The sequence below is a fragment of the Podarcis tiliguerta genome (assembly GCF_965153285.1).
Source record: "Podarcis tiliguerta genome assembly, chromosome: 16".
Lineage (NCBI taxonomy): Eukaryota > Metazoa > Chordata > Lepidosauria > Squamata > Lacertidae > Podarcis > Podarcis tiliguerta.
Window position 1 is genome coordinate 29,221,059 of NC_139549.1, and position 26,996 is coordinate 29,248,054.

The following is a 26,996-nucleotide window of genomic DNA, read 5'->3' on the forward strand; positions in this document are numbered from 1 at the left end:
TTACCTTGTCTTCTTTTAGCCATTTTTCTAAAAGCTGCTTGCGACCTTGCTGAAGAACAGGACGGCAGAGTTCCAGAGACTCAAATTTATTGAGCTGGCCTTGATCGAGGAGGATCCCAAAGTACTGGAGTAAGGGAGAGGCCTGCCCAGGCTGGGCTGGTACACTCTGGAACTTTCGGATGGTATCACTTGTGCGCAAGATTCCCTGAACATTGAAACATGGTTCTATTAAAAAGTCTCCCTTAAGGGAAAATCCAAGGCAGAGAGAGCTTGCTCAGCTTGCCAGCTGAGAATTCTCAAGGCCAGGGTGGATTTGATTTAAACCAAATCGATTTAAATCACTAGTCAGTAAGATTTGATTTAAATCTTTTTTTTTACAGAAAGACTCATTCTTGCTGGTATAATCTTAATATTTACAAACAATTGAAGGTTTCATTTTTGGAATAATACATTTTCAGAGTAGTTTTTTACCGTTATATCAAAAATTACGGATTTGGTTATAATATTAGAAACACATAGGCAGATAATTATGAAATTATTGTGAGGTTTAATAAATTAAATGTTTATATTTTAACTTAAAAAGTAAGATTTATAGCATAGGTATCCATGTTTGTTAACTGATGTGGTTAAACAATTTTTTTATAAAAAAACCTTTTTAGCACACATGAATGGTTTAGCACACATGAAAAACTTAAAACAAATCCTTATTTCCCGATGAATAGCCTTTGGACTATAATGTAACTTAAATAGAAAAGTATCTTTAGAAAGATTTTTTCCTCCAAAAGCATTTTATTTTAAAATTCTGATTTAAATTTTAAAAAATCTGATTTAAATGAAAAACATCCATGGGTTTTAAAAAAAAAAAATAAATAAATAATTGAATTTTTTTTTATCCACCCTGCCCAACACCAACGTAAAAATCCTGCTAGATCTAGGTCTGTCATCATATTTTCCACAAGCGAAGAATCGGGGCATTAGCCTTCTCCTAACTTTTGCTCCTCCTACTCCGGTCACATGAGCAATTGGTAGTCAGGAGAAAACCTGTATCAGAACAAGAGGGCTCCGTAACATTATTTCCTTCATTTATGAATCACTTCCCATAAAGTATCCTGAAGTTATTGATGGACTTATTATTATGATTGTATTTATTTCTATCCTGCCTTCCCACCAACCCCTGACAGTGACTCCATGATTACCTGATCCCCACTTAGGGCTGCAATCCTAAGCAAGAATTCAATGGGGCAACCAGTTCATAGCTCTGGTCAATAATACCCACCGTGGGTTTTACGTAATAAGGTAAACTGCTGCACCGCAATTACGTCATATGCATTAATTTCAATGGGTGTCCTCTGAATACAACTTAGTTTAATGCCACCCTATCTTTATAATAGAATCGTCTATGTCTCCCTCAAGGAAGACAGAACCAGTGCCCTCGTACAACTTGGGATTGCCTGTTGCTTCAAACAAAGGTTAAAGGCTACAAAATTTGTTTGCAGTGCACCCCCGAAACCCTTGGCCAAAAAATAATTTTTAAAAAGATGTTTACCTTTGGTGCAGATGCCGCCACTTTAGCCGCTTCTGCATAATTTCCCTGTGCAAAAAGTGTATTAAATTTCCTGGCAAAGAGTTCTTCCGCCCCAGCTAAGTTACTCCTGATCGCCATGCGCAGACCCAAATCAGGATTCTGGAGAACATTGGTGGCGTAATTTACAATGTTATCTTCCTCCACACAAACAGAGAGTACCTACAAGAGAAAGAAAGTCAGTGAGTGCACAGTAAAGTCTAAAAAAAGGACAAGGCACACTCTACTGTATAAAAGGAGCACGACCGATCTGGAGGAAAAGTGCCAAACATTCAAAAATTTCACTTTATAATATTATAAATAAGACTAGGTACCACCAGGCCAGGGACGCGGGTGGCGCTGTAGTCTAAACCACTGAGCCACTTGGGCTTGTCGATCGGAAGGTCGGCGGTTCGAATCCCCGCAACTGGGTGAGCTCCCGTTGCTCAGTCCCAGCTCCTGCCAACCTAGCAGTTCAAAAGCATGCCAAAAAGTGCAAGTAGATAAGTAGGTACCACTCTGGCGGGAAGGTAAACGGTGTTCCTGTGCGCTGCTCTGGTTTTGGTGCTCTGTTGCACCAGAAGCAGCTTAGTCATGCTGGCCACATGACCCGGAAAAACTGTCTGCAGACAAACGCTGGCTCCCTCAGCCTGTTAAGCGAGATGAGCGTCGCAACCCCCGAGTAGTCTGTGAGGCATCCTTTACCTTTTTTTACCACCAGGCCAACTGCTACCAGTTAGGTACAGGATACAATACTGTTCACCACTGAAGTTCTACTTTAAAATTCTCTTTTTTCCCCCCTTTCTTTTTTACAAAGCTTTCCTTACTGACTGCTCAGTTGTAATTTCAACAGCTTTACTGCTTACGTTAGAACTTCTGCTGGAGAAATCTATTCTATCAGTCCTCTTATCTGTGCTTGATGCAGTGTTTTATTCAGTGATCATAGAGGAACTACCATGTTAATCTCAAGAGTTATTTGATTTGTTAACAACAAGAGAGGTTAGCATACGTGTGCATACACAGACACCTCCAATGCAGGCTGTAATCCGGATCATTAGAGAATGCATGCTTGGGAACTTGAGGGCTCACTTCAGGACATTAAACGGCATCTCTTTCACCATTTTGAACCAATGAGCTGAAATCCCTAAGCGTCAGTGCAGAGCCCAGCAAAGTGGTGACTTAAGGAAAGCCGCCACCTGGATCTGATAAAGCGGTCAGGATCCAGAGCCTAAATGACAGCATTACAGTAAGCAGACACTGAAGTGATGGATATCTACAGCTGAGAAGTTTCATGCATCATTCTTCTTGTTGTTTAGTCGTGTCCGACTCTCTGTCTCCGTGACCCCATGGACCAGAGCACGCCAGGCACTCGTCTTCCACTGCCTCCCGCAGTTTGGGCAAACTCATGTTAGTAGCTTCGAGAACACTGTCCGACCATCTCGTCCTCCGTCGTCCCCTTCTCCTTGTGCCCTCCATCTTTCCCAGCATCAGGGTCTTTTCCAGGGAGTCTTCTCTTCTCATGAGGTGGCCAAAGTATTGGAGCCTCAGCTTCAGGATCTGTCTTTCCAGTGAGCACTCAGGGCTGATTTTCTTAGTCGTGGCGAGGAGCTTGAATAACTCAAAAGTTATGAGCCATGCCGTACAGGGCCACCCAAGATGGACAGGTCATAGTGGAGAGTTTTGACGAAACGCGATCCACTTGGAGCAGGAACCGGCAAGTATCCCTGCCAAGAAAATTCCATGGACGAAAACAATAGGCATCATTCTTACCTGTCCTTTTTTATTTACACCAATAATTCCTGAGGTAGGTTCATGAGGTGCAGTTACAAAGATAGTGTCTGCACTAATACGGTTCATGTAGATGCACACTCCAGATTCCAAGTCGTACATATGAATATATCCATATTTTGTGATCAGATAGATAACACCATGCTTTGTTCCAATCTACCAAATGTACAAGAAAGAGACAAGGTTAAACAGGACTGTTCAGAAGTTATTCACTAGTTCATGGGTAGGCAAACTAAGGCTTGGGGACCGGATTCAACCCAATCACCTTCTAAATCAGCATGTTTTTACATGAGTAGAATGTGTCCTTTTATTTAAAATGCATCTCTGGGTTATTTGTGGGGCATAGGAATTCGTTCATCCCCCCCAAATATAGTCCAGCCTCCCACAAGGTCTGAGGGACAGTGGACTGGCCCCCTACTGAAAAAGTTTGCTGACCCCTGCACTAGTTAACTTAAGCTTCTTCCTAGCACAGCAACAAAAACTCAATTTATTGTGCAAGTGGATTATTTCATACTTGTTAACAGCTACGGCTATTTTTTAGACTGGGGAGCTGAGCATTTATGTCACTACAAGTCAATCTCTAGTTCAGCTGTGAAACTGAAGCACTTAAGACCTTGGGCAAGCCACTATGGCTGCAAGAAGCTCAGATCCAGCTTTCAGTTTCAAGGAAGTTCCACTCTAGGTGCAACTCTAAGGGCTTGTGTGTACTCAGCAATTTTGAACAGCAGGCCTCCACCCCTCCTCCACCATTCTGTCATAAACAGATTAGGCTAAGCCGCCTTTAAGTTTAAGACTGGCTTGCTTTATAGGACTACAGCATCCAATCCAGCCTAGCTACATGCTTGTTTGGATCCTGGTCTAGCAATGCTATAAACTCTGACAAATTGCATTAAACATTGGCCTCGCTCAATTCTATATCATTTAAACTAACTGTACACACTGATATGGTAATTTGGAGAGTTGTATTCAATTGTGTCTGGATACAGATCCAGCTGACAGCTGCCTAAGAGTTACCCATTGGCATTGCCATCAGAGTGGGAGTAAACAGCATCCTTGCACCTGTTCATCATGCCTGGATACAGCTCCATTCAAGAGCTATGTACAGGACACTGAATGATCTTGAATATACACACACACAACTAATCTTTTGCAAGGCACCCTGGGAGGGCTTCACCCTGAAAGGCAGCATGTAAGCGTTTGGAACAAAGTTCATATTTTTCTGACACAACAGTTGTTTATGGGCTAAAAAAGGGCATGCAATACTACCGCTGCACTTGATAAGGTTCGGCCATGCCACCGGAAGTCTTAAACACACTTCTCAATTCATTACCTGCATTGCCACCGGGAAATCCGTTTGAGCCTCTGGAGGGAAAAAGACATCAACAGCTTTCTTGACAAAGGGCTGGTTTCCAGCAGCAGGCTGACCCACTTCAATTATATGCAGCTGGGGAAACACCACAGGGTTATAAATCAATTGTTTAGTTGAAAGGAGAAAAGCTCATTCAAATCAGGTGTTCCTCAGAATGGAAAACTGTTAAAAATAATGGTATGGATTTTTCTTAAGCGTTCTCCATTCTTCACAAAGTTTAAATGTTCTATAGCAGGGATGTCCAACATGTCGATCGTGATCTACCAGTTGATCGCAGGGTGTCCCTGGTCAATTCTGGTCCTGGGACCCCAATTGATTGTCCCCCCAAAAAAGCTCAACAACTCTGGTCAATCCAATGGGAAGATCACTGCCAGTTTTTTTATAGTGGGATTTGATCGCAGTTTCTTGGAAGTTGGATGTGCCTGTTCTATAATATCGGCTCTACAGCCCAAATTAAGGCTATGTCGACTGGCACTTTGAGAATACAATTCAAAATGGTCTATTTTGGTGAGACACCTTAAAGCAGAAAAACATGTTGCACACCAGACATTTTGGACTACAACTTCCATCAGCCTCAGCCAGCACTGCCAATGGCCAAGGATGATAAGAGTCCAGCAACAACTGGATGGCACCACATTGACTACTCATGCCTTAAAGAGAGGTGCAGTATCAGCATCAAGTGTTCCATCCTAAACCCTGAAGCGCAGCTAGGATCTCTTGATTTTTCACAAGGACTTGCACAGACTACACTGGTGCAAGCTACAGAGGGGTTGAGGAACTTCATTTAAATGGTTTATCGTCTTGGATCTTATGCCCAAAAGCAGCTGTAAGCAACAAAGACAATGATCAAGTATAAAAGGCTTTTACCTTGCCTCCTGCAGGGCTTCGCACAGCAAAACAGAAGAGGGTGGAGGGCTTGGCATTGCCTTCTATTTTGAATTCTGCAAAGGCTGCTGCATGTCCCTCTATAGGCTGGGAAACTTTTCGATCCACTGAGTACAGCTGCATGGCACCAACCACACGATTTTGCTAATGGAGCAAGCATCACAGTCGTTAAATGTACAGCAAGCACTTAAGAGCCTGAAGTGTCAAGATTCTTAATCCATTTAGAGCCTCTTATCCTGCGTCTCCCATCAAGAGATTCCAACCACTAATTCAACAGAACAGAAGCATCCCCATGTCACAGCTTACAAGTTCACTGTATGTTCAGTAGTTCTGCTTTCCAGCTCAGCTGTCACAAAAATGTTTTGGCTTCTAGTATTCCAATTTCTACAATCCACATGCTTCAATGCATGCTTTTGTACCCTCTGCACTCCACAGCTTTCCTTACCTGGGCAGAGATTCCTATCAGGAGCAGCCACTTCTGATTTTCATCGGTTCTGTAATTGATGATTTGGCAGCCTGCAAGACTGGCGTGCCTGTCAAACATCTTTTGGGGCAGAGAATCTCCTTCCATACTCCAGTGATAAACTGCAGTCTCTGTCACTAAGGCAACGGTATTCACAGAAATCCATTTCCAGAAGATCACTTCCTCTGCCATCGTGTGTGCTTTCATTTTGCTTTTCATCTCAATGTTAAAGATCTGGAGTGTTTTCCCCGCTGGCATACAAGACAGAAAGACAAAGAGAATCATAGCCCTCCAAAAATGTTAAGCAATAGCTATCCCTACTCCAACACAATATTTTTGTAGAAAGAAGTTTGGGAATATCTCTAAAGCTACCAAGTCAAAGGCCTCGGCTACACATGCAGCAAAATGAGGTGCTTAAAAAACTGGGCAGCACAACTCCAGACAGCAGTTGGGAGGAAACCATATTTTTGTATGCTCTCCTACCTTTAGCTGAAGTGGCACAGTTCATTTTACCACTTTGTAGCACCGCATGTGTGGATCCAGCATAATTTAGAACATGCAAGTAGAGGATGAAGGATCATTGATACCAAACTCTGACAATAAGGAAGTAGAAATTTACCCAATCCCATATATTTCAGTGCCCGTAAGAGGCAGTGATGACTACCAACTTGGATGGCTTTAAAAGAGGATTAGACAAATCCACATAGAATGACAATAACAATGACTACTAGCCACAGGGGCAGTTTTACTTCCACTGCTGGAGGCAGCATGCCTCTGAATACTAGCTGCTGGAAACGGCAGGAGGGAAAAGTGCTGTTGTGCTCAGGCCCTGCTTTCGGACATCGCATAGGCATCATGCTGGCCCCTGTGAGAACAGCATGCTGGACCAGATGGGCCACTGGCCTGATGCAGCAGGCTCTTATGTTCAGCCTGGCCATACGTTTATCAAGTGCTTATTTTTTTAGCGCTAAGCCTTGTGCTAACTTCTTTAGAATTCAAGGAAAGTGTAGGATCCCCGTGTAGAACGTAAAACGTATCTGGTAATATCTGCACTTCACTTCCAGTCTTTCAAGACAAAGCCTCGTTAGGAAAGTTGGGTGGGAGAGAAAGTAGGTAGGAATATTGAAGTTTATGGCATAGTGGCAAACGAGGAAGCCGGGAGATGAACTCTTCAAACATTCTCCTTCAACATTTTGCCCCCAAATCCCTAGTTTCTTTGGGGCAAAATCCCCCCTCTCAAAAGTATTTCAGAATGGGCTGTTTAGAGTGCAGCATATTAAAAAAGACATTTTTCAATACTGCTCAAAACAGGATCCTTATTCTTAGGATGCCAACTGTCCTACTATTCAACCCATCGTCATCATTCAGTAACACACCAGTGTGAACCTAAGTGGCTTCACACGGTAAACAATGCTGTTATGTGCAATTTTCTGTTCCTTGAGAAGGGTAGCATTGTGTCATCTGCAAGACATTAGAAACCCAGCAGGTAAGGCCACCAAAAATGGAAATATGACCTTTCTTCAAAAGGAGGACAAGAACTCACTGCATTTCCTAAAGATGCAACCCTTAACTCTAGGCTTCCAAGGAAGCAGAAGTCAATATTTAATAGATAGGATTTTGAGAAGCAGACATTAAGCAACGCTATTCCCATCAGATGAAGGTCTGCTTGGTGGGGGGGGGTTAATTGCTTAATATCTGTTTTCTTAGAAGCATAACCTAAACGTTATTTGAAAACTGGCTTGTTCTACAGTTTACTGCTGTCGTAAGCTAAAAATCTCCAGAAGCTTTTGAGTCTTGCGTTACTGACAAACGTACAATGTCACTGAAAGTTACTAACTTTCTTTTTTTTAAAAATCAACTTTCAGGGTGCACAGTGTTATTGGTGGGTGTCAAGCAGTATGACACTATTGCCACTAGAGCAGATCAGTGTCCAGTAGTCCAAGCAGAGAATTCTCAATTGGATATCTCCTCATATATTACCTGGAAGCATCTGTGTCAAGAGTAAGGAGATTTGCGTATATCACACAAACACACAATTCCTTCCCCAAATTGCCGTTTCTTTGCAGATCTAGAATGTTATTGAGATCAGCTATTGAGATCAGTTATTGAGATTAAGAGTAACAATTCCCATACAGAACCAAGACTGATTGGTAGCTACTACTTTCCTCCAGAGGCTAAAGGGACACGATGCAGGGGAGTAAGAGGAGGAACAGAGAGAGGAGACAGAAGGGAAAGGCAAATAAATAGGCAAGAGTATTGAGGCACCATTTCTTTCTGATGGCAAACAACAAAGAGAGCTATCCTTGCGCGCCATGGTGCATGTGAAGAAGCGCAGCTGGAAGCCTTCACCTGCCCTAGCTGCAACAAAACATGTCTCTTCTGCATTGGTCTCTACAGCTACAGCATCGGTCTGTACAGCTACAAGTGCTGAAACCTTGCAACAGCCTAATCTCGCCCCCAGAGGCGCACTCCTCCAATGTCTCCCGAGACAGATGGGTGCCAACATATCCTTGGGCCATTGCCCGAAGTAATTCATGCCTGCCAAACAGGACCACGGGCTAAAAGGGATCCAGGAGGAAGCAGCTTTTTCTAAATGATCCTAAGGAAATGCAGCTGCTTGCAGTCCCTTAAGATTCGTGCCTGAAGTGCAAGGTGCCAAGCTCCCCTTATTCTCCAAGAGTCTCCTCAGCTACAATTTACAAGGTGGGCCTGACTGGCAAAAATTAGTAGTAGGAAGAGTAGGGGTTTATGCATTTCATTAGGAACCCCATGATATTTCCTCCTACAACTTACCTCAAGCATGCCAAAGAGCCACCGCACTCAATCAAAATATTGTTTTTTCACCTCTGTGTACAATGTCCCTGAAAGGTTTGACTCTCATTGAATTCCTCAGCCTTTACTTTTTATTTCAACTGCATGCAGGGTAACCCTTTGAACCTTGACTTGGGGGGGTGGGGTTGAGTGTTGTTTTTCTTAGCAACTAAAAGAGGCTGGGCGAGTTCTCTTGGCCTAAGCTAATTTTATGCCTAATTTTAGACATCTTTTCCTCACAGGGTTCTTTGACACATATGTTTGAACCACTGTGCCAACTCCCAACTTTATGAATGCAGCCCTGCTATTAAAGCAATATAGTGAAGACGACTAATGCTGTCAGATTTAAATACAAAAAAAGTACTGTAAAGCACTCGCTCTTCAGCAGTGTGTTCCTGACAAGCAATTGGAAGGCGTACGATTTTTGTTTACCAAATTTCAAGGGATAGCAGTTCTGGTCTCTTGCAGCAAAAACAAAGTATTGGAGGAACCTTAAAGGCTAGATTATGGCATAGCCATTGGTGGGCAAGAGCCCAAGTCAGATGCATAAAAAGTTGCCGCAGTTGTGGAGTTTATTTACACAGACATGTACGGGGAGTGGGGGGGCGGGATGTAGACAGCAAGGCAAAAGGGGCCATGAGATAGATGCAAGCAGATTCTATCCTCCCACTTGGTGATAATGGTGGCTTTTTCCAACTACAATTTCTTTGCACAAAACCGTTATGGAGAGAGCATGCCAAGAGCAGGAGGAGCCCTAACAAGCACACTCATGTTCGAGTAGGCTGCTAGGACTGGAATGCTCCAACAGAATTTAGGGGAAGAGCAACATGCAACAATTTCACCCCCACTCTCAAGTAAAGTTTCCTCCAGCAGAACTGATCATGTGTCATCATCCCACTACAGAAGCTTGCCCACGATGGATTCTCACCTCAAAAAAATATTAAGCATAAAGCAGCAAGGTGTTTTTTTTTATATAATAATAAACAGAACCATTTAATTACATTGCTTATCTTAACTGAAAGCCAGGCATCTACTCAGGTGACAAATTTGGGAGAAGGGGGAGAGGCTTTATGAACACTTTACATCTCTGCAAGAGTAGAGTATGAAATTGCCTTTTTGCATTCCCATGCTTTGTGTATGGAAATGCCCTATGAAAAGTACTACGTCCCCCCATTCTGTTCCGACATAGATCACTGGAAGTGCTCTCACGGTACATTACAAACACAGGATACATCCATACAAGGACAATAATGCTTTGATCACTGTAGGAATGCCACATGCAATCCAGAAATGCAATTTGTATGCACGCACCATACTCTTATCACAGTTCTGAGAAGCATTACATTTCTGAGGGACTGGTAATGTAGGTTCACTGTTCACACAAGGAACTTGAGCTTCAGGAAAGACATAATACGCAGTTGGCTTGCCAGCACCACACTCCCATCTGCAGGGAACATTTAAGTGCTTTTCTAAAGCAACGTTTCCTCCGCATTTTAATACAAGTCAGTCTACGTTTCTGTTGGGGTACTAGGTTTCTGGGCAAGCTATAACCCTGTTACTGCTCCTCCTAAATAATTATGTGCTGTCATGGCCACTCATCTGAAGACTTTTATTTCTGAAGACTCTTTTAAAGAAGAAAGTGGGAAGTGACGTGGTAATGCTGCAAGAGCTCTTGATGGAGATTGAGGGAGGAGATGAGACACTAAGTCATGTTCAGTTTCTTGCATCTCTGGGGTTAGCACACGTGGTATAGCAACAAAATAGTGTATTAGGTAGTTATGTCAAGGGCTATCACAAAATATTAGCTCTTCTGGCCAAGAGTTTGATTCACAGGGGGCCAAGACAATTAGAATTAAAGCACTGTGTGTGTACTGAATCTTATGTCAAAGTTAACACTGGGGTTAATAGTCCCATGTTGTCCATTCACAGCCCTCTGCTACCAACAAGGTGTTTTGGTGAGCTTGGGCATTATAAGTGGCATCTGCCTACATGCTTCCGAGTTGTTCACAGATTTTCAATGCAAGCCAATTTTTGAAGTAGCATCGTGGACCCCTGCGAGCGTTGCCATGGACTTTTAAGACCAAGTACCACATTTAAAATAAAAGAAGTGACTAGCACACAAGACACCATGCCAGCAAAGGTCTCTCATAAAAGTATTGCGACTTGATTTTTTCAGTTAACTGTACTGTGGTTAAGACTGGGTTTAACCATCTATTGGTACAGTTACTACCATCAAGTCACAAGTGGTTTCAGAGGATAAATAGTTTCGTTTGCCCAAACTCAAAATTTTAGCATCTAGATTACAATTATCTCTACAAGTGACATGCCAAATTGCCTCCTGCAGAATTTAGTACTTTTTATGAGATGAGACCATTCCAAAACTATTAAACATGAAGTGTGTCAGTACAAAGTTAACTCACCATCTGTTTTAAGACAAGAATGCAGGAAAGAAAGTACACAGTCAGTGAAAGTGAAACCATTTTATATATTAGACACCAATGAGTTTTTGCATCTGCTTGGGTATGGATATTTTTACGTGGTGATTAGGCAGCACCTGGAAGATCACATAGCTTCTAAGACTAGCTGCAACAGAAGCTTTACTTTTTCCGTTTTAGGACTCTAAACCAACATGCAACATAATCCAAGCTTTATTTAGCAGACATTTGCCTTCCCTGCCACCCCAAAATACTGCCCTGCAAAAGCAGTACTTGGCTGGAAAAGATACCCATAGGTATTGGAGTTGGTGGTGCCTATTGATTTTCCCAGCCTTGAAAAAAGTAATTCAAAGCTTACTCGACAAAAGCAATGTCATCTTAAAATTAACCTAATAATTTGCTTTGACAAGTCCTACATTAAGCAAACTTTCCAAGCCACTTCATTCCTAGTACAACTCAATCCCATTATTTGCAGCATTCCCTGAATGATACAATGGTTACCAAAATGCAACCAAATCTTAACATACTGCACACAGGTTCAAAGCAGAACCAATACATGTGCTGCTGCACAACAATCCTCCCAAGATAATGATGCAAAGAAAATAAAACTTACCTTTCAGAGCAATTACTTTAGAAGCTGGATTCATGATGGCACTTTCTGCAGAGATTGGGCGCCTGATAGGAGTGGTTGGATCGCTCATGTCTATGATCACAACCTGTGCTTGCTCACCAACTTTTTCTCGAATACATATGAATTTATCAGATTCCATTGTTAAGGTACTGAATCCAATGTTTGCTGGATTAATTCCAAGATTTTGGAGCTGTAAAAAAAAAGAAAAGTATTGGTAAAAACCTTGCATGACCACAGACAAGGACTGCTTGGCGGGGAAATCTGCACGTGGCAAAATGCCACCATGCCATCACTGTTTATTCCTAGAACTGACACTTCTCTCTGGGGAAAGAGGTATTAGGAGCAGTTGACTACACAGGTTTTACATATATCTTTGTGATCAGAAGGCAACTCACGGTGATCATGGAGTTGGTGTTTCTTTACAGTGTGGCTCACTTAAACCTTCAAGAACTACTCTATTACATTAGATGTGGGGGCAGATAAGCTATTTGTGAATATGGATCAAGTATATCCATGCAAAGATTTGCAGTGTTCATGGGACTGCTTCACTATGCATCATGTTCATAACCCAGCCCATTGACTATTTACATTTTTAACAACCAGTTGTAGGTGGGATGCATAGCTTGCACCCAGGGAAATTAATAGTAGTCAGATTCTCAAACCGTTATTGGCATATGTACAAGATTCCAGTAGGATTCAATACAGAAATAACACTCACCAAAACAACAACAAAAAAACACACACCAACCAACCAACAGCCTTCATCTAACACTTAAGTCAGTGTTGTATAGCCTTCATGAATCCTCACTGTGTGTTGCAGAAACCTGGCTACTATCTCCATCTTATCCCCATCCTGAGAAAACGTAATGAAGGCTACATTATATGTGAAATAGTAGTCAACATTCTCTTCAAACCAAGGACCAGATCCAACCAATTCCTACAAGAACAAAGCAGTGTCTTGTGGCCCCTTCAATACTTAACAAAAGTATTAGGTCATAAATATTTGTGGGTTGGCACCCATTTCATCAAATGCACGAAGGACCTGGTTGTGGACTTCCCATAAGCAACTGGTAGGTCACTGTGAGAACAGGCTGGAGGGCTAGATGGGCTTTTGGTGTGATCCAGCAGAGCTCTTCTTGTGCTCTTCTCTGGTGAAGTGGACGCGAGACCATGAAAGATGATGACACAATTCATTTGTTAAATCTTTTAACATGTTGTTTATTTAAGGTACCACAATATTCTGTTTTTGCTTCAACACAGCCTCAACACACCCACCTCTCTGGAAATAGATTCCTAGTTACCAGAGCAGTTTGTTAACATATGTTGACTCAGAGCCACTGGCATCTCTGGCATGGAAACCCTCCTTTATACGCTATATCACATGGTACCAATTCCCCCAATATCGAAGCAGGGTTCAACATTTCTAGTTTCGCTCAATCTAGTTGCTTTATTCCAGATTTCATAGCAACTTGCACATCTCAAACACACATGACCTTCACATTCTTGCTGAAAGAATGTTTTTGCAGGGTTACGTTCCCAAGCTATTGTGCTAATCTTCCCCATATTTATTATTCCAGCCTTTATTAGCTGGATTGTATGCCATAAATGGCAACATGGCCTCGGTCCAGTATATCTGAAGGAGCGTCTCCACCTCCATCGTTCTGCCCGGACACTGAGGTCCAGCTCCGAGGGCCTTCTGGCGGTTCCCTCACTGCGAGAGGCCAAGTTACAGGGAACCAGGCAGAGGGCCTTTTTGGTAGTGGCACCCGCCCTGTGGAACGCCCTCCCATCAGATGTCAAAGCGATAAACAACTACCTGACATTCAGAAGACATCTGAAGGCAGCCCTGTTCAGGGAAGTTTTTAATATGTGACATTTTAGTGTATTTTTCATTTTTGTTGGAAGCCACCCAGAGTGGCTGGGGAAACCCAGCCAGATGGGCGGGGTACAAATAATAAATTATTATTATTATTATTATTATTATTATTATTATTATTATTATATAGTATAGCAAGTCTATACACTGAAGCAAGTTTTATCCGCACCAACAGGAAGTAGAACGTTGTGGCCTGTGTGCAACTTCAGTACTCCTCATTTTAAATCCATTCAGTGAATGGGACAGAGGGAAGTTCCTTGCTTTAAGTTTTCCGTCAGCAACCCTGTAGACTTGTCCTAGAAAGACAGGAACCTGCTAGTACAGAGTCAAACCATTGGGTCCATCTAGGTGAAACAGCTCTCACCTTTGTACTGCCAATATTGAGCACCAGCAGCTCTCTGGGGCTTCAGGCAGTGAGTCTTCCCCAGCCCTACCTGAAGATGCCAATGATTGAAACTGGGACCTTCTGCATGCAAAGGAAATGCTCAACCACTAAGCTATGATCCTACCCCCAATAAAAACAACCATTTTCAAGCATTTTGCTGTGGGGAACCAGCCAGCGACATTGTACATTTGTCAGTAGCACAAGACTCAAAAGCTTCTACTGAAGATTGTCTACTTGAGATATTTAGCTTTTGACAGAAGTAAACTGATTACAGTTAACTATGAACCAGGAACCATCAACACAGAAGTCCAACAAAAAGCAAAAGAAGGACCCACTAAGCCCTTGAATATGATTATTTCTTTCTAAAATTATCCAACAAAACATACGTTAAAAATGAAAGGAACTGATAGCTGGAAGGCATGCAAGTTACAGCATCTTAGAGGTGCTATATGAATCAATTTAAAGTTTCTCCAACACCCCGTTGAGTTTCTCCAACATCCCGTTGAGAGAGTAGGATAAGGAAGGACAGGGCTTGCAAGTTCTTAAATTTAGCTTGTCATATTCACATTAATTTTTTTATACAATAAATGTTCAATTACATTCCTTGGTACAATTGTCCCAGAAAAAAATTACGAAGATCCATCCGTTTGTTAGGGTTGGAGGCTCATTCATTCAATTTTGTCTGTTTTATCTTTTTCTTTTGCTGCAATCTGGGATACACATCTTACCCTTAGACCTCTTAATACAAATTGCTGTATTTAATTTTTAAGGTTTCAATTGTCCATATTATATTGTCGGTATTCTAATGTTTAATATGGCTATTGTGAGCCTGGGGGTGGGGGAAGATGGCTCTCTGTAGGAGGGGCGGTAGTAAAAATGGAATATCTAGGCTCACTTTAATCTGGGTTTAATTCATGAAGTGTTCTGGGAGACCGATGGGAGGGGTGCAACCTTTGTTGATTCTCCTGGATGTCTTTGTGATATTTTAAACCATTGACCACTGTATTCTCCTGAGGCAGCTCTGTGGGTTCAGAGACTTGACCCTCTCTGTAGGACTGCAACCAGAGAGTAGCATTGCGAAACTGCTGCTCAACTCCATGGTGTTTATGCTATGGAATCCAGAGTGTTACCTCTTGTCCCCCATGCTGTTTAGTATCTGTACAAAGCTACCAGGTGAAGTCATTCAGGGATCTGAAGTATAAGTTCATCAATATGTTGCCAACACCCAGCATGATCTTAATATCAGGAGAAGCTGTACGGGTGCTAGATGAGAGCCAGTGAACTGAAGCTGAATCCTGACAAGACTTGGGACCCAAATACATGAAGGAATGTCTCTTCCCATATCTGCTAACTTAAGTATTGATATCTGATGAGTTGTCTCTTCTCAGGGTGAAGTCCATTGTGTAGTGACACAGGAGAAGGCCTTCTCTGTGGTGGCACCTGCTTGTGAAACTACCTACTGTTTGAAATGCGGCTGCCTCTCTCTTTGCCAATTCTCCAGCATTAGTTAAAGACACATTTCTGTTTTTACCCAGGCATCTGAGTTACATCTAAAGCTTCACTTTTATGACTGCTGCTGAATTTACTGTCCTGTTTGCAATGTTCTTGTTTTAATGTTGCATTGTTTTTATATCTTGTATACAATGCCCATGATTCTATGGAATGAAAGGTGGCCTAAAAATAGTATCTAAAATACTGTGCTCCTTGTATTTGTCTGCTTTCTGTCAGCAGCTTTGAGCACAGTGTATATACAGCACATAAGCAAACTGTTTACTGAGAGAGACAAACATATTTCCAAGTTTTATCATGGAACACCAAATAAGCAAGAAGAGGTTACCCCTTGCCATATTTATTTGCCATCCAGTTATGGCAACGTTCCATTCTTACATCAACAGGCAGTTTTTACTGCACTTACATGCTGTTCTCATGAGACATGACTGGAAACGGTTTGTAATAGGCATAAAAATAGCAGCTAATAGAAATGTTGTATTACCCCTTCTATAATTTAAAGTCTGCATACCACCTACACACACCCCCACCCAAAAGAGAAGTAATTCCATATCTAAAAATTTGATCACACCTTTGTATGAAATAAGGGCTGCTATCAAAACAGTCCCTTCTGGTTTATCTGGTACAGCTTTCACGAAATTTTCAAGTCCTGCCCACAAACACATCAGTATACTTGCTGTACCATTTTTAAATCTGCAGAGATTATTCAATCTCATATAGTCCTGCAGAGATCATTCAATCTTGTATAGCCCTAATTGGGCTGACCAGAGGTGACAATTTCCATGCAGAGACAATCAGATCCTGCAGGGTCTGTGTTCCATATTCACAAACATGAAGAGTCTTAGATTCTTCAGTAGCAATGGCAGAAGCATGGGAAGGTATCTATATAAGCTATTTTCAGAAAGGTGGAAATCTGAAGGCCCTAAGGGGGCCTTTAATCTGGCTCAATGTTCTGGGCAGGTCACTTTATATCCGCCCTTCGGTGTTCCTATTAAATGAAGTTTTTCTGTAGTCAGACCAGCTCTGAAACTCTACCAATATTCTACTAGCTGACAAAGATAGATAAAAGGCCAAGTAATCCCCAGGGGAAACTGCAAAGAGAGCAATTACTGCAATAGTTATTCTTTTCACAGACCTGTAAATATTTGGACACTTCTCCATTATACACACTTTTCTTTTTCCAATTCAGTCATGAACCTTTTTGCCCAAGGTATTCCACAGCGATGTAGTGTTCCACAACTGAAGTAACTGAAAAATGTACAGAGCTTCTAAAAACTGGTCTTAAAGCAGCAACATCCAGCTTCATTTTTTCTACTACAGCTTCTTTATTTTCTCCACTCCTATTTTGTGTAACACCTTGCATGATGAAGAGTTGTGGAGAGGTGAAAAGCTTGCCACTATTCTGTGACATATTGCCTGATCCCAGTGAAGAAATTACCCAACCTTTTAAAGCATCTCTAGTTATTACAGCCTGAACAGCCTTTCCCCTGCAATTGCCTGGGGTGGTAGTGGTAGAACAACTTAACTCTCAAAAGGGCCTGTCAAGCTGCCCCCAAACAAAGGTCATTCCCTCTGAAGGGCTTGCAAGGCTTCAAGTTTATTCAAAGACAAAGCCAAGTCTGATCAGTCATTGTGCTGGGGGATGGAATGAACAACTATTCTTCAAGCCTCTATGCCTGCAACCCCAGCCAGACATATCTAGTCATCTCCCACACACCCCTCTTCAGTTTCTGATTATTCAACAATTAGCAAGAACTCCAGCACATGTAACGCAAAATCAGAGGTAGCCCAAACCATACTTTGCAAGCACATTTTAGCCATGGTTAGCGGATCAGGATGGAATTCTCCCCTACACAGCAAGACTTGAAGGCCAAACTGCCTTGAAGGCTAAATTAAGACCATCCCTTTTACTATTGTGTAGCAGAGAAGTGGTCTTCACAACCAACTCTGTACTCTTGCAGAGCCTTCGAAGTGAAGGCGTGAGCATCTTCAGGAGAAGCACTGCACTTTTATTTTCTGAGTAAATGTGAAGAAGCCTGAGTGAAGCTTAGGGAAGGAAGAACACAGAATCAAAGTCTCCTTGAGATTATGTTTTAGATACACTGCAGCAAGGTGAGCTCTGCAAATACAGCAGGAGATATACAACTGGGGGGACTGAAGGTGGGGGAGAAGAGGCCACACTGCATTTACACAAGTACACAAGGGGCTTCTTTAGTCAAGGTGTTGGCTGCTTTTTTTAAATTGCATTTAATGTTCATATGTAGGAAAAGGAATACCCCTCACCCCAATACAGAAGAAGAAGGGATTCTATACAAGCAGATTTTATCCCTTCCTATATTATTCATGTACCCAATTTCCAGTGGGAATTATGTGCAATTATGATAGGCAGGCAGCAAATACTCCAATATAGGAATGCAAGTAAACATGTGCTTTGGGGTCACACTGGCTGTCTCCATGTCAAGGAATTAACTGAACTACCGTGTGAATGCAGCCTGAGTACTGCTGCTTCACACTTCTCGTCTTGAGTGGGGATACATAACATAAGCACTAAGTTAAAGCCCTGATTTGTTATGCCTAAACAAACCACAAGCAGGAAGCAATGGTTTCTTGGTCACTTCCCAGATGTGGCTTGCCTGGGCAAAACAAACCACAAGCATGGGTTCAGATGTAATGCTAAGCCAGCCATTTGTAGTTTTCTTCCCCATTCGAGTAAGGTTGGAGCAAAGCAGGGCCACCTAGGCTGTATTCACAGGATAGTTCAGTAAACCATGGTTAATGGCTTAGCTGTTACCAGTGTTCAAAACTCCTAATGTTCTAGGCGCATCCTAGGCGCAATGTTCTAGGTCTCCACCCTCATCATTCTGCCTGGACACTGAGGTCTAGCACTGAGGGCCTTCTGGCGGTTCCCTCACTGTGAGAAGCCAAGTTACAGGGAACCAGGCAGAGGGCCTTCTCGGTAGTGACGCCCGCCCTGTGGAATGCCCTCCCACCAGATGTCAAAGGAAAAAACAACTACCAGACTTTTAGAAGACATCTGAAGGCAGCCCTGTTTAGGGAAGCTTTTAATATCTGAAGAACTATTGTATTTTAATCTTTTGTTGGAAGCCACCCAGGGTGGCTGGGGAAACCCTGCCACATGGGCAGGGTATAAATAATAAATAAATAAATATTATTATTAATTGCTGTTGTTGTTTTGCAACAGGGAATTTCATTAGCACAAGCAGTTTCTGAGCTCTTGGTGCAGTACTGCGCCTAAGATTTCAGATTAAAACTGCAGAGTAGAAGAAAAGGAGGACCTTTTTCTGCCTCCTCACTTACAGCTACTCTCTGTAGACTGGAGAAGAGACTCTCTTAAGAATATTAGGGGCTGGGCAGGGGAAGGACTAGACCATGTGAAAAATGAACAGTTTAGCTGCAGTTCATTTTCAGCTTTTTATTTTCGTTATATTAAAAAAAGCACACCTAGACATTCTATTGTTGCACCCATAACCTGTGTTTAAAGTGCCATTTAGCTCCAAGCTTTCATATCTCAGTTTCTGACACTGGCTGTTACCTACTAACAAAGCCCATGCAAAGTAAGTGGTTTGCTACTACACAACCATTAGTGAGAAAATGTTGCCAGAAAACTGGTAAATCAAAACTATTTCCTAGCTATTTGTTCCTGCACAACTGGATGGAACTGATGAAGAGAATCGATGAAATCAGTTTTGAAGCCTCAGTGCTGCTCCTTGAACTTTCAGCACGACTGCATTCTCCTTAGGAAATTATTCTGTCAGTGAGGGGTTCTATTCAGATAACGATTTGCCAGCTACTCATCTAGAAGAATGTGTAGGTGTGCTCATGGCGTTTTTGTCATAAGATGCTGGGAGACTTGAAATGCTTTCAGTGCTTTGCACCAAGGTTCTTGCCTTAAGACCATAACCTTGCATGTTGTCTCAGGAATGTCTTAGACAACTCATCTCACAGGTAGGCTACCTGAGCTAAACATCAGAAATTCAAGGAATGCTAGTAGATGCTGGCATGCAGTTGTTACTTATGCCAGGCTTTCACAAAAGTAGTAATTAAACATCACAAACTATTTTAATCAGACGAACAGGATATTCTTCCGCGTTTCCATTTCATTTTTGAAGAGATTTAAGCTCCTCCATGACTCTCCAAAAATCAACACAACCGAACTAAAGTACCATGGCATTCATAGCTTTCTCCATGCCTATGCCACATCCTTTGAATGAATTGGAACTTGATTTCAGTCATTGAAGAGCAGCATAGTCATTACAGGTGACTCCCCACTTACGCGGAGGTTACAATCAGGGGCTCCTTGCACATAAGCAAAATGTGTGCAAGTGGAGAACACCCTGGAGGGTCCTTGTGGCTCACAAGGTGGCCCTCTTCGGGCTCTGGGGATGGTCTCCTTGCAAGCCAGAGGCACCGCAGGGCTTTGTTGAGGCTGTTCAGCCTTCCCACCTAACAGCTGACATACAGGGTAGTGCAGTAGCAGCAGGCACTTTCCCACGCATCAGCTGTTAGACAGGTAGGCAGAGCATCCAAAACAAAGCCCCTCTCTCTTCTCTGTCCTCTTCAGGCTCCGGGGAGGGTCTCCTTGAGAGCCTTGTGTTCCCACACATGTGTGCAGTCACACTCAAATAGATTGTGCACAAGTGAGGAGTTGCCTGTACTCTGATTTCCCTCTTACACCATGATCTAGAAACAAAAATGCAAATACTTCCAGGGCAGAATTCTAACCCAATGAACTCCACATACACTTCAAAAATGCTTTTTCGGGGAAAAGTTGTGGGTCAGCTGCTCAACAGAGCACAGCTTTGGGGTAATATGGATCTGAAGAAGATTGGATCCATTCAAAATCAATAACTGAGTACCATATGGTATGTCATCCTTTCTGTTAAGAGACAAAGCTAATCTATTGAAGTTGGCATCTTTAGTAAATAGTAGGACTATTACTGGATTATGTTATCCAAAACAAATGGGCAGCCACGAAGCAGCCACAATATCAAAGGTAGCCAGGAAAACAAACATATATAGTTTTGGGCCTGATAAGGCAGTGTATCATGGATTTAGGTTTATAAATTATTGGCAGAGATTAATATATAAAGACTATCTCCTTTCAACCTAAAACTGAGTATCAAGAGTTTTCTTCTACCATACAGAACCAAACTTAACTATCCAAAGTGTGCAAGAGTAATTTTCCTGGCAAGATTGCATAAGACAAACTATTCGGTTACATTAGGGCAGTTCAAAGTGACACCCCTTTAACAGTACAGTCTATATAATTGCCCTGGACAGGCAAAGTCACTGAGTGTGGGAAAGAGGCTCGACTGGGAGAAGACTTACTGGCCTTTTTGCTGACAAACCAGATCATATTTGACTTGGCTATCATTCTATCTGCTGTTTTGTTTATTAAATGGGCGAAATCCCATATGATCGCCAGCAAGATTTCAATAACGAAGAGAGATGAAGAATGTCAGATAGTAGGGGACTGTCAACTCTGTTATTGAAGTGTTGAGTTAAACAGTAAATGAGTAGGGATTTTTTTGTAATTCATGTTACAGTAAAATGTATTGGATATTGAAATGGCTTATGATTACATATGAAAATACTGTATAGCACCTTTTAATATCATGATTGGCAATGGCATCTCTAAGCCAGAGATGGTCAGCCTGTGACCCTCCAGAACTCATAGTTCCCATCAGCCCCTAGCCAGCTTGGCCAGTGGTCAGGGATGATGGGAGTTTTAGTCCAATAAGATCTGGAGGGCCACATGTTCCCCATCCCTGGGCTAAGCAATAAGGATCTGTGGAATTACAACTCAAGAAGGTAGGCAAACGCCCCACAGATTGATATAATTCACTCTACATATTGCACCAAGTTGTCCAACAAAACAACAACCACCTTGAGGGATTCTGGAGTCTATTTTAAGAGTGCTTGTAACTATATTATCTTCCAGTTAAAATACTGTTTTAAAATGTAATTTTAAAAGAGTTATCTCATTTTCTGTTGAAACACAAGTAAAAGGTTAAATACCAAGCCTACATGATAATAAATTGGTCTGCTTCCCCCCCTCCCAAAACTTTGTAGACGATCTGAAAGTCTCCCAGGAAGTTGTGAGGGACAACAGAACACTTCAGAAAAGTGTTTATGTTATTTACCCCACAAAGAAAGAAAGATACTGAGAGATGCCCACACCATACACACCAATCTGTCAGTACTGTCCCTTCTAAAACTATACCTGCAGCTTGTGTCTGGTTAATATGCAGAAATCCAGTATTTCGAGTCTGAACCTTTTCCCTTTATATATGGAATGCCAGCGTAACACTGTCTTGTTACAGCAGTGACCATATCAGTATTTAGTGCAGTCACTCATGTTCAGAAATGAAGTTCAGCTTATCCTTTATTGTACTTATGGCAGTGATGTTTCCATCACTCACTGACCAAGCTTGTGCAAGTTCAGCTAAGTTAAAACATTGCACAGGTCCTGGCTAGTACAATTTAGTGGCTGAGTCAGGTTAGGACTGGGGCTACACAAATATAAATCCCTACTCAGCCATGTACTTCACTGGGTGACCTTGTGGCAGCCACCATCTCTCAGTCTAACCACCTCACAGGCTTGCTGTGATAATAAAATGGAGGGGGGAAGGGGCTATGTACACCATCTGGAACTCTTTGGAGGAACAGAGGGACATAACTGAAATAAATATTGAGAAGCTGAAGGACCAGAAAGCCCAGCGGCTAATGAAACCGAAGAAATTATGCAGAATGCAAAATCAACTGAAAAAGGAATCTGGAAGGCAATTAGCTGAAGAACAGTGATTGAAATAAATCAGAAGAATTTTTAAAGAAAGTTTGAAGATAGCCATAGAAGCGAAGTGATTTGCAGTGTTAAGGAATCTACTGGAAAGTCAAGCTGAATAGAAATGTGATACTTATGTGCAACTAATACTTCCTGTGAATCCAAATCTGAGACTTAACTCATGTGGAGTACAAATGTTGGGAGAATTTTAAGTCTGCAATCCTAGGCATATGTCTCACTGAACACAGTGGAACTTACTTCCAAGTCAACACGCACCCGACTAATAAGCCCTTAGTCATTAAGCTTACTTCCCACACCCCAATTTCATTTTTACGGTATTTTGTAATACAGCTATATGGAGAAACGTCTATAGGACCAAGTGCGTAATACAACTACATTTCGTGTGCCTGGGAACTATGAAGCACTTAGCTCATACCACTCACTAGGGGAAACCTAAGATGTTTAAACAACACTAAATGAGAAATGTAAAATTCAGCACACAGTACTAAACACTGACAAAAGGCATGGTGTCACCAGGCAGTTCACATTTTGAAATGGATGCCTCTGTCCTAAGAAGGGAAGGGAGGGGTAAAGGAGGGAGCATTTGCCAAGTCCACTTCCTGTTCTCTCATTCATTGAGAGAATTCCTTTAATTCCTGCCATAAACTGCCTTTTCTTAAGCAAACACTTCCCCCTACACTTGATTCAGAGCAATCTCTCTCTCCTCTCCCCACCCCAAATAGCAGTTCTTTCACGTAACTATCTGCAGTCTTTGCCTCACTATTTGAGACTGGGATCAATTTCCTTAAAGCAGCCCGTCCTCCAAGTGAGTAGCGTTGTGTTCTTGTTTTTAAAGTGGCATCAGGAATGCTTCTAGAAGAGACAGAAGTACTGTAGAAGGGAACAGATTTTCAGAGCCCTGCCGTTCTCGGGAACAAGATGCAATCTTTTTGCTCAATCCTTCCCCATCTTGCAGATCCATTTGCAGGGCTCAGAGGTTCCCAAACACAAGCCGCGGCCACCACCCCAACAACCGATGGATCGGCCGGAAAAAAAACCAGAAATGCAGGGACGCAGGTGCGGCCCGTTTTCCATGCTCTAATGTGAAGATGTCCTTCTCTGCACTCCCTTCCCCACAAATATTCCTTATGGTGTAGTAATGCAGACAAGCAACTCGGAGCCTCCCTCTCCATACACACCAAAAAAAGAGAGGGGGGGAGGAGGAGGAGGAGGGGAGTCAGTCATTCAGGCAGCCAGTGACTCTGCACAAATACCCGCAAAAGGCTGCCATCAAAAACTAGGAAACATCACCAAGCCAGAATCAGGTGCAATAAGGGCAAAATAATTGAAATGAAGAGCACGACTCTGATTTTACAATATGCATGTGCGTGTATATATGTGTCTGTCTTCTATCTATCTATCTACATATATATATATATAAATATATGTTCCCCACCACCATTCCCCAAGCGACAAATTAAAAGCCAGGGAAGGCTTTGCGCCATCCTGCCTGAAGGAGGAATGAATAAAAAGGAAACAATAAAAGGTTATCAAACAATAAAGGCTTATAAACACGAAAGAGGAGAGCCCCCCCACCCCAACCCCACTACCCGAGAGATGCCTGCCTGCCCCACAGTTCCTCCTCTCTGGCCCTCTTCCCCACCCCATCCCACCCCCCTAGAAGGGAACCCCTCGCCCTTTCCCAAGGAGTCTTCCCGCCCCTCAACCCCATTCAAACCCCTCCCCCAGGTGGGGGGGGGAAGCCCACCGCCACACTAGGCCGCAAGCCACCCACCCACCCTTTCCCCAACCCCGAAGCCGCCCCTCAAGGCTGAAATGAGTGGGGAGGGGGGGAGGAAGATGGGGGGGAATCCCTTTCCCCTCAGCCCACCCCCCAAACAGTTGCTCACCTGAAAGTGCTCCTGGAATCTTATGGGGAGTATCTGAGCCATTGTGGGGGTTTGGGGGGGGGAAACAGCCCTCTGAGAGAGGAAGAAAGGGGGGGGGACTCCCAAAAATAAAGAGAGAGAGAGAAGCGCAGGAAGGCTCCTGAGGTTTCAATTATTAAAAAAAAAGAGGAAAGGAAAGGGGAGGGGATGTGGGAGGGGGCACGCTGTGGGTCCGGCGGCAGAGAAGGGAGCCGCTGCCTGCGCCCCCTACACACACACACACATATACACGCGCGCGCGCGCAAGGGGAGGTGGGGGTTTGGCTGCTCCGCGAAGGCAGGCAGGCAGGCGAGGGCGCGGACTGCGCAGGCGCGCCGCTCGCCGTGTCTCCCCCCCCCCCCTCCACTCCTCTTCCCTCACCCCCGTTCCGAACGCCGCTGCTCCATCACCCCCGGCTCCCTTTTCTTGTCTCCGGCTCCCGGACCCTATCACCCCGTTCGGGAAATCCCTCCGCCCCTCAGGCCAACAAAAATATAAAATCGAAAATAGATAGGAGCGAAGGCGGCGCGGCGGCAGGGGGTCTTCTCGAAGCGCAAATAGTCCCCTCTGTGGACCGCGTTTTCTTTTATTCCGTTCTTCCAAGTTCCCACCCCCCCTCAAAAAAATAAAAATAAAGCGCGCACGGGGCTCGTTTTCTTCTCAAGGGGGGGGTGTGTGGGAAAAAAGGGCGGGGTTTGGGGGGTTGCTGAGTTTGAAGAGGGGGGGGCACTTGTTTCTGAGGAGAGCTATAGATATATCCTTCCGCCCAAGGCGAAGAGGGTCTGGTCCCTTTTCTGCAGCCGCTTAGGATGGTTTCCATGAGCCCACAGTTATGCTTATCCTGCGCCCCATAGCCAGGCTATTCCCCCCAGTCTGGAAGGAGACTCGTCCTTTGAGGAGCCTGGAATAGCTTTATCGAAGTTGTTGTCAAGTCACACAACCCTTCTATTTTCGTTGCGTCTCTCCTAATGTTGAAATGGAAGCGCTTCGGGGCAGAGACCTTCCTTCTTTCCCTCCCTCCTTCTTTTCCTCCGTTGTAAAGCGCTATGTTGCGTCCGCAGAACGACAAATGACTACGGGATCGTGTCTCTGTATGATATCCACGAGATTTATTTCCGAGTTAAAAAAAAAACATGGTTAGGATTGTGCTGTGACATTGGAAGAAAAGGAGATTTCTTGCTGGAGAAGGGGAGAGGCGTATTGTGACGCCACAAACAGTGGTGTGGGGGTAAAAGTTGGGGTTCAGGACCCCCAATAGCCCCAAGGAGAGTCCAAAAGTTGCAAGCAGCTCTGCTGATCCGCTATTATTCACACCCAGATGCACACAAAGAACAGTGCATGGCATTAAACTCAATTTATTAGGATCGGAATAAGTGCCATTCTTGAATGTATAGTTCAGGTTTTTTCAAATAATGTTTATTAATTTTTCTGTTTTACAATTTAAAATACTCATTTTACATCCTTAAGGTATCAATGACTTCCCTGCTTCTCTTTCCATGGTTCGTTTTACACACCATAAACCCCTACATGTTTTACAAAAAGTGCTATACCATTCAGCATTCCATTATTGCATCCATCAAAACTTATTTACACTGTTGAATTTATCTTAATGCTGCCAGCGTTTTCAGCTTTACAAAATTATTTCCCATATAGTCAATAAACATTTTCCAATCTTCTTTAAATGTATGTTCTTCTTGTTCTCTTATTCTATCTGTTAAGTCTGCAAGCTGCACATATTCTGTCAACTTAAGTTGCCATTCCTCTTTGGTTTGGACCTCGCTCGTTTTCCATTTTTGAGTTAACAAAACAGGGCCACAGACTGTAGCATACATAAATCACCTTTTTTGACACCTGGGAATTTCAGTCTGAATTATCCCCAACAGAAAGGACTCTAGTTTTTCGGGGAAAGTTTTTTGGGAAATGTTTTGTAAACATTTTTTCCAATTCATTTTGGATCATTTCCCAATACCCTTTTACAAGTTCACGACCTATGAAAGAACGTCCCCTCCCTTGAATGTATTGTTTGTGCTGAACTCAGTGGTGCTGACTGCATCCTTTGGGCTTGTGAGAGACATCTGAGCTTTGACAAAATACTTTCAGCCACTTTAAATTTTAATTAACTGTTAAGTAGACATGCAAACTCCCTTGCAAAGACACAATAGCATTTGAACTGCTAGCATGAAGTAAGGACACCATCAAAGAAAAGGAAATAAGTCTCTAGCCTCTGGTTCATTGTCTCCTTTCTCTTTCTTAGTTCCCTATGCTAGCCTCAGTATCACCTCACTTACTTGCTTTTATTCCACTTTCACACTCATGGGGAATCTGCAGGACTGTAGCTTGTTATGGGTGCATGTGCATTGTAAGGAATTGCACCCTTAACAAACTGCAGTTCCCAGGAAACTCTGGGAGAAACCATGATGGCTAAAGTTGTATAAGAGTTCTTTAAATGACAAATGACATCATCACTCCTGCTCTGAAAAAAATGAAGTCACGGAATTCTGTGTGTTCCTCTCAGCTATTATTGTCACCATTATTTTATTATTATAATCT

The 26,996-nt window shown here is 42.8% G+C and overlaps 1 protein-coding gene across 4 annotated transcripts in view; it reads right to left on the bottom strand.

The window, feature by feature from the left end:
• The window catches only part of CLTCL1 (clathrin heavy chain like 1), a 61,738-nt gene extending 36,314 nt beyond the window's left edge, over positions 1–25,424 (bottom strand). For 2 of the 4 annotated variants that reach the window (XM_083418086.1, XM_083418083.1), the window contains exons 1-8: positions 24,429–24,889; positions 11,926–12,133; positions 6,049–6,317; positions 5,586–5,747; positions 4,680–4,793; positions 3,332–3,505; positions 1,547–1,744; positions 5–205 (exon numbers count right to left, since the gene is read on the bottom strand). In XM_083418086.1, coding sequence (XP_083274212.1) covers positions 5–205; positions 1,547–1,744; positions 3,332–3,505; positions 4,680–4,793; positions 5,586–5,747; positions 6,049–6,317; positions 11,926–12,133; positions 24,429–24,470 — 1,368 coding nt within the window. In that variant the 5' untranslated portion in view covers positions 24,471–24,889. Of the gene's footprint in view, positions 1–4; positions 206–1,546; positions 1,745–3,331; positions 3,506–4,679; positions 4,794–5,585; positions 5,748–6,048; positions 6,318–11,925; positions 12,134–24,428 lie in introns of all 4 variants that reach the window. The other 2 variants (XM_083418084.1, XM_083418085.1) reach the window with 2 other exon arrangements.
• Between the last annotated feature and the right edge of the window lie 1,572 nt (positions 25,425–26,996).